We start from the raw sequence: 7,108 nt of genomic DNA on the forward strand, positions 1-7,108 counted from the left end.
GGGTTTTCAGAGGCCTGCTATTTCAGAAGTGGATGGCCAATCCTTCTTCCTAGTCTGTCTCAATGTGAATGATCAGATTTAGAGAAGTATTAGACAGACCAGCAAGTTAAAGGTACATCCCTTATTGCGGAGTTAACTTTAGTGTCAGTGTTGTCTGTATCTATTATACAAAAAATTTAGGAACAGAAAGGTTTATCAGCAAAAAGCCCACAGCTAACATCACACTTAATGCTAAGAGTGGTTGCTTTCCGTTAAGCTCAGAAACAAGGCAGGATGCTGCCCTTGCCACGACCACAGACTGATGGAAGGTCCAGCTGCAGTACGAGAGGCCCAACAAGTCAGGAAAACTGGGCAAGGAAGCAAGACACATCACTGCAAATGATAAAATACCACTGAAAACAATTTACAAGCTTAAAGATGGAACAACATCCTTAACAGGAAGTGGCTATGAATGGGCATGGGTTTCTTTCAGTGTGTGATACAAAGGTTCCAAAATTAGAAATGTAATGGTTACAGTACTGGTGGCCTAGTGACAAGGAATTGTGATCCTAACTCAGAAGCACAAGGCTCAAATCCACCATCTCCCGTGCAATTTACAGCCTCTCAAAATTGGCTGAAGGGTCAGCTATGAGTCAATTTTGACTTGAAAAGGGTCAATTGTATGGGATGTAAAACTGTATTTCCTTTTTTTAAAAAGAGTTTTATTGAGGTACAATTCATATACCATAAAATTCATCCTTTAAAGTATAAAATTCAATCAATTTTATATATTCATGGATTAAGTGGAGCTAACACTATAGTCCATTTTAAAGATATCCCATCATCTCAAAAAGAAACCCTTTTCCCTTCCTCCCCTCCCCTCTCTCCTTCCCAGCAGAGGCAACCATTAATCCAATCTCCACCTCCAGAGACTTCCATATTCTGGCATCTAATACAGAATCCAACAATGTGCCAACATCCAACACCTGCCCCCACATCCAACCACCTTGGTGCATCCAAAGAGAAGGGTCAGGAAGTTTAACTGGGAGCTCACATGGACAGTACCGGACAAGGACAGGTACCTTGGTGCACAAGAATCACACTGCCATTTCCATCCTACAGACAGAATCTGCCTGATGACCAATCAAAAGCTGGTTCAGACCCACTTGTTTCCCTATAGGAGAAAGATGGGACAGCTTCCTTAGAGGCTTATGCCTTGGGAACCCTCTAGGCGGATGTACACTGGCCAACAAGGGTCACCATAGGCTGCACTGGATGGGGCAACAGTGGGCCTGGCAGTGGGTTTGTGCCCACACAGCAGAAGTCAGGCACAGCCTTAGTGCAGACTATGTCACGGATGTCTGATTCCAGTTTTGCGGCCATAGCTGGAGACAGGTCCATTCTCCTTCTTGAGCAACTGGTTAAGTCCACTCTCCCACCTGTCCCCTTACTGGGTTTGTACACTCCTGGGCCACCAAGTACCTGCTCAAATCAGCCCGGGGCCAGTAACTAGTCAGCCTCTATGTCCCTATAATTTATAATAATATTTATTATTAAAAATACCTAATCCCCAGGAAGCCTGAGAGACCCAGCTCAAGCCAGTCATCCTTTTTTTTTTTGCCATCTGTAAGCCATCTCTCACAATGCCAGCTTATTTCCTGTTTCCAGGTATGGGCCCTGGCTGGTCCTGGGGGTACAGGGGGTGGTGTGGGGGGAGGACATACTCTGTTCTTCCCAGGGAATTTCATCATAGTTTCAAAACTCTGTATGTGACATCTGGCCTGACCATACTTCATTCCTGGCAAGATGGTGAAAACGCTTCAGAATCCAGGCTCCTTAAGAACCCTCATTTTGGGAAGCTACAACCCTACTGGGGGTGTTTTTATGAATACTCCCTGGGCTGGGAGGGAGGGAGGGAAACCACTCGGTGGGAATGGTGCTGGGAAGCTGGTTCGGAGATGGGGGGGCCATCTAGACTCCATCAGACACAGTGATAGACACTATGTCCAAAAGGCGTTAAGAATGGAGAAGTCAGGCGTCGGGGTCTCCCCAGCCTGAGGCCAGCAAAGCCAGCAGGGCACCGCCAATCTGACAAGCAGGTCAAGTAGGCCTGAGACTAGCAGCCCAGGTTCTGCTTAGAGGGAAACGACAGGAGGAAACGGAGTCTCCGAGCCCGGCTTCCTGAGAAGCGGACATCAATCACCACACCTAAGTTGGGAGGGCTCAGCATCTTCTGTGCTCTCTGCAAACCAACTTAGACGCTCACACCTCTGATCCAAAGAGACCAAGAGCTCCATTACCACAACCTGAAGGAACATGGGCTTGAGGGCTCCAAACACAGCTTGGCAGTTTACATAAATAGCAAGAGCTCACGTCAACAGCAAGGAAATTTTTTATGTTTTTTAACTAGAGTTTAAATTACACTCTAGAGACTTGCTCTTCCTGTACTTAACCTTTCATCGTGGGGGCTGGAAAGAAACCCCAGCCTCATACGCTACATGAATTCACAGCTCAATCCCGGCACCAGAGTCCTGCTGAAACAACAGAGCATCCTCCTGACTGATGGCTCCTCCCACTCCCTCCTGCTCAGATGCACGCACGCCCAGAACCACAGAGCAAGGCGACTGTGCAGTAAATACCACGTGTGGCTGTAGCTGGACAGCAGCTGACTTATAACCACGGGCTGGTCACAGGAGTCGCTCCCTCAACCAGCCCCTGATGAAGAACAATCGCACAAGGCCCAGAGGTGTCTTACCGCACACGAAGCTCTCTGGCGGCACGGAGAAGATACTCTGGCCCTTCAGGGACTGGGGGTGGGCACAGGTGGCAGTCACGGAGGTCTGCAGAGTCCTGCTCACCAGCCACGGGGGCAGCCAGGTGAGCTGGCAGTCACACAGGAAGCTATCACTGCTGATGTGGCTGAAACAAGAACACAGTCGAGGCTTCAGGTATCAGCCTGTACAGCCCACCAGCTCCCCACTGTGCCTGAGGGTGGCTCGGTGGTGGGGGTGGCACCGAATGACCTGTCTGTGATGTAAAATGCACCCTTGGCCTCATCGGGGCAGGGGGACCCACGAGGATGCATTTCTAGCCCGCTCCCAGGTGCAGCAGGATGCTAGGAGTGAGGCGTGTTTACAGGCAATTGCTGCTCTGTGACCTGGGGACACAATCATCTTCTCACTCTCCTCCCTGGCCTCCTGACACACCTGCTGGTGCCGGGCTCATGACGCAAGCCAGCACCATGTCCTCTCTGGTTTTCCCACTTTTCCAGTAAGCTATTGCCGAGTGTAAAACTTGGACAGAAATCCTGGAGCCCATTCCAAGGGGGGTTCTTTTCCTATATGGCTGCTGGGCTGGTTTTGTCATCTGTCTTTATCTGACAGAGCGGCGTGTGTTCTCCCACGTGCAAGCCCCTCCAGCCTGTGCGTGGCTCTGCACAGCAGTGTGGTCAAGGCAGGGCCAGCTGAGCAGCTCGCTCCCTAAATAGCGCCATGGGCCTGAGAACGGCCGCGGCCGGAGCATGAGAATGCACAGCGCTGGCCGTGTGCAGCTCCAACCAAAACACAGAATATTTTCTTTTTCATTTCTCAGCAGCTGAGGATAAGCTTTTTAAACAGAAATCGGGATCGCCATCTCAGCGGACATTCCTTCCTGAGGAGTCACTTGAGATAAGCCACCAAAGCATCTAGCTGCCCGCTCGTGGGTGACCACAAGGCTGGCCCACGCCGAGCACAGGAGGACAATGAGCAGGCCTCCGTACACTAAGCCATGGGCCCCGCAGGGACTAAAGGGGGTCAGGATGCGCCCCAAGAGGCCACGTGGACTGATGACACCCATAAACTCCCTCTCCACCGTCAACAAGGCCTCCGGAGGGTATGGGATGTCTGCTTTTGCCTATTTCACTCTGGCCTTTTAGGGATCAGACACTGTCTAGCTAGCAGCAGGGGGAAAAACTCCTAAACCAGATAATCCCTTAGTTAAGTAAACGCTACCCTTCCCGGCTGTTTCTCATCACTTCCAGATTAGTCAGGCATCTTAATTATTAAAATAATCCAAGAAAGTGCCTTTAAAAAAAAATAAATAAAACCACGGAAATGTTTATCTCAGAGCTACTACCACTGCAGTGCTTGCTCATATTTGACCTTAAAATCAGTGTGAGTGGTCTTGTTCTCTTTTGCTGAGCAAATGGCCACGCTGCCTGTAGCTATCTGGAGGGCTCCCTGGTAGAGGCATTTCTAACTGGACGGTAAACATGGCGGGGGCGGGTGCTGGCAGCTCCTCATTTAGCACAAGGCCGCTCCCAGGAACGGTTCTGTGGATGGTGCGAAGCTGCTCTTGGTTCTGTCTGGAGAACGCATCACCCCAGCTGCGAGGGAAAGGACTCTCACTGTCAGAAGCACATACACCTGTCCGCCAGGAGGCCACCTGGCCTGAGTGCCCCTCCTGAACTGCATAGCCATGCAAGACAGGCTGGATATTTTCAATAAAAACCCAAGAGGAGCAGACTGGGCCAGAACCACGACACAGGATGAGGTGAGGTAGCAGCAAGCAATTTCATCTGAGCCACAGAAACAAACCGTGAAAAACAAATTTGCCATCTGTCCTTGGTTATAAAGATGTGGGGATAAGGTTCATCTTCATACCCCACTGTCAATGAATTTTCTGGGCCTGGGTACCCTGAGGGCTTCCCGGATACCCCCAATGAAAGCCATCACAAAGAGACCTTAGGAGAACAGTCCATCCTGGAAGGACGAGGGAGTTTCCCCAAGAAATGAGTTAGGACCGACAGGATAGGACTGAGCAGAGTAAGAACATCAGCATCCCGCCCTGCTCCACACACAAGTTAACGTCCAAGGCTGGGGTCAAAGGCCAGACAGTGGCCTTCACAGACTCGCCCTCCTCCCCCTGCACTAACTAAAAGCAGAGCCTGCCCAGCTGCTCACGACTCTGCCTCCCCCGGCCCCCGCCTCGGCCATTCCAGCATCCACTGGCTCATATGATGAGCTCTCATGAGTCCAACTCAAAGTGTGTTTCTAATCATCACTTGTGGAAATTTACCCAGAGGATGACTAAGTGGGCAGTACAACCTGCCTTGATCCAGTGAGGGAAGAAAACGACCAAGTGGAATTCACCGTATCTTCTCCCATCTGAGGCCTGGGCCCAGGGCCAGCCACAGCTGGGTGGATGCAGGGCCTGCCGGGAAGTCTGGGCGGAGCCCCAGGCTGGGCCTCCACGCCGGGCAGGAGCACTGCGGGGTCGCACTCCTGGACGGCCCCTGTTCATCCAACTAGAAAACTCTTAGGAAAACTCAATGTTGAAGAAGACAAAAGAAACTCTTCTTGCTCTCAAAATATCCTCTTCCCCGTTAAGTCAGTTCTCTTCTGCTTCTGATTTTTTTTTTTATCATGAAATGTCCAAAAATAAAAAAGTTTAAATAAACCACCTAGACTTCACCATTAACTATTTACTAATGACGTAGTAGGAAGCTCTGGTGACCAAGGCATAAGAAGCTGGGCTGATAATCCAAAGACATGCGGTTCAAATCCACGAGCTGCTCCATGGGAGAAAGATGGACAACCAACTCCTGTGCAATTTACTGCCTCTGAAGACCAGCCGACTGAGTTGGTTGGCTTAATAGCACATAATAACCGTGATGTAGTAAAATGGGAGCTACTGTGGCTTAGTGGTAAAGAGCTGCGCTGAAAATCCAAAGATATATGGTTCAAATCCACCAGCTACTCAAGGGAAAAGACGGGCTGCCTTCTCCTGTGAAGATTTACAGCCTCCAACCCCTGATGGAGGGTCATGAGGTATCAGACTCACTTCACCAACGGGTTTATTCTGGAGTTACCACCTATCAGTCATTCTGTCCATCCGTCCATCTCTTCTTCCAAAAAGGTCTGATGTCATTTCTTCCCTCTTCTCTGGAACAAGAGCTAAGGAATCCTTTGTCCATATTAAGTATTAACCTAACTCAACAAAAGCAGAGCTAATGAGGCTGGAAGGAGGAAAGATGGAACCCCGCAGTGTCTGCTGAGCCCTGAGCCCCACTGAGTCAGCTATAGGGTTCCTAAATCCTGCTGCAGAGTCATGACCCTTTGTGGGAAAGCCCACCTCAGAACGCTGCACCACACAGCAGCCAATGTCATGTGCAAAGACCACTTCCTCTCCGCCCACGCCCCCAGAGGACGTCAGGGACCTGCATGTGCACTCTGGTGCTGGGGCCAGAACCAGGCCTCTCCAGGGCCCCAACCAGCAAAAGATGACCAGCCTGCAGCATCTCCCCATTTTTTAACAGCATTTGCAAGAACTAGTCACATCTTTATGGAACCCATTTTATCAAAACAAACTCACTGCTGCTGAGTCAGAACCAACCCACAGCTGACCGTCCAGCTGGCTTCTAGAGGCTCCGAATCACACAGAGGAGACCGCTCCCCTTCTCCCACGAAGCGAAGCACCTGCCTTTAGCTGATCAACGGTCCTTGCCACACACTACTCCGTCAGAGCTCCTGATGAGATCCATGTCGCTGCTGTAACGCTGATTACAGAACTGGATCAATATTTAGGCTAAGGAAACAAAAAGCATTTCCACCCAGAAATCCTGGACGAGTAACTGAGCTGAAGACTAGGATCCAGAGAAGTGCTCAGCACCCTTGTCAAGAAACAGTCAGGGTCCAAGTCAAAGAGGCCACCACAGCAACCTGTCCACAGGTGACCTTGAAAACAGGTGTGGACTGCTCACCCCGACCACCCGCGCTCCTCTGCCTCGGTCCAGGACCATCTTTCCACAAGAAGCCCTGCTCAGCATAGGCACTTTGTTTCAGGCAAGTGAAAAAGAGCAATATTTGTTTTAACATAATTAAGGACGTGATTATCCACTTTCCAGAAGAGTTTATTTCACATCATCTAGAACAGAGGTTAGCAGACGACACACGGCCTGCGGCTGCTGCTTGTTTTCATAAATAAGACTTAGCTGGCACACATCCACGTGCTCACACACTGCCTGTGGCTGCTCTCTGCTAAGACAGCATGGATGGTCCCCACAGCCCAGGACAGTCACCCACAGAGAGCAAGTCCCCTCGGAATCAGACATCTGCAAAGCCAAGGACAGTCACCCACAGCACAGTCC

The 7,108-nt window shown here is 50.3% G+C and overlaps 1 protein-coding gene across 1 annotated transcript in view; it reads right to left on the reverse strand.

Annotated features, from left to right (window-relative positions):
- The window catches only part of LRIG1 (leucine-rich repeats and immunoglobulin-like domains 1), a 145,366-nt gene that overhangs the window by 10,551 nt on the left and 127,707 nt on the right, over nt 1-7,108 (reverse strand). Inside the window, exon 12 of the mRNA XM_006893871.1 lies at nt 2,735-2,898. Within this exon, the coding sequence (XP_006893933.1) occupies nt 2,735-2,898 (164 nt within the window). The remainder of the gene's footprint in view (nt 1-2,734; nt 2,899-7,108) is intronic.

This window comes from Elephantulus edwardii, unplaced genomic scaffold, assembly GCF_000299155.1.
Source record: "Elephantulus edwardii isolate Elephantulus edwardi_28Jun2011 unplaced genomic scaffold, EleEdw1.0 scaffold00132, whole genome shotgun sequence".
In the NCBI taxonomy this organism is placed as follows: domain Eukaryota; kingdom Metazoa; phylum Chordata; class Mammalia; order Macroscelidea; family Macroscelididae; genus Elephantulus; species Elephantulus edwardii.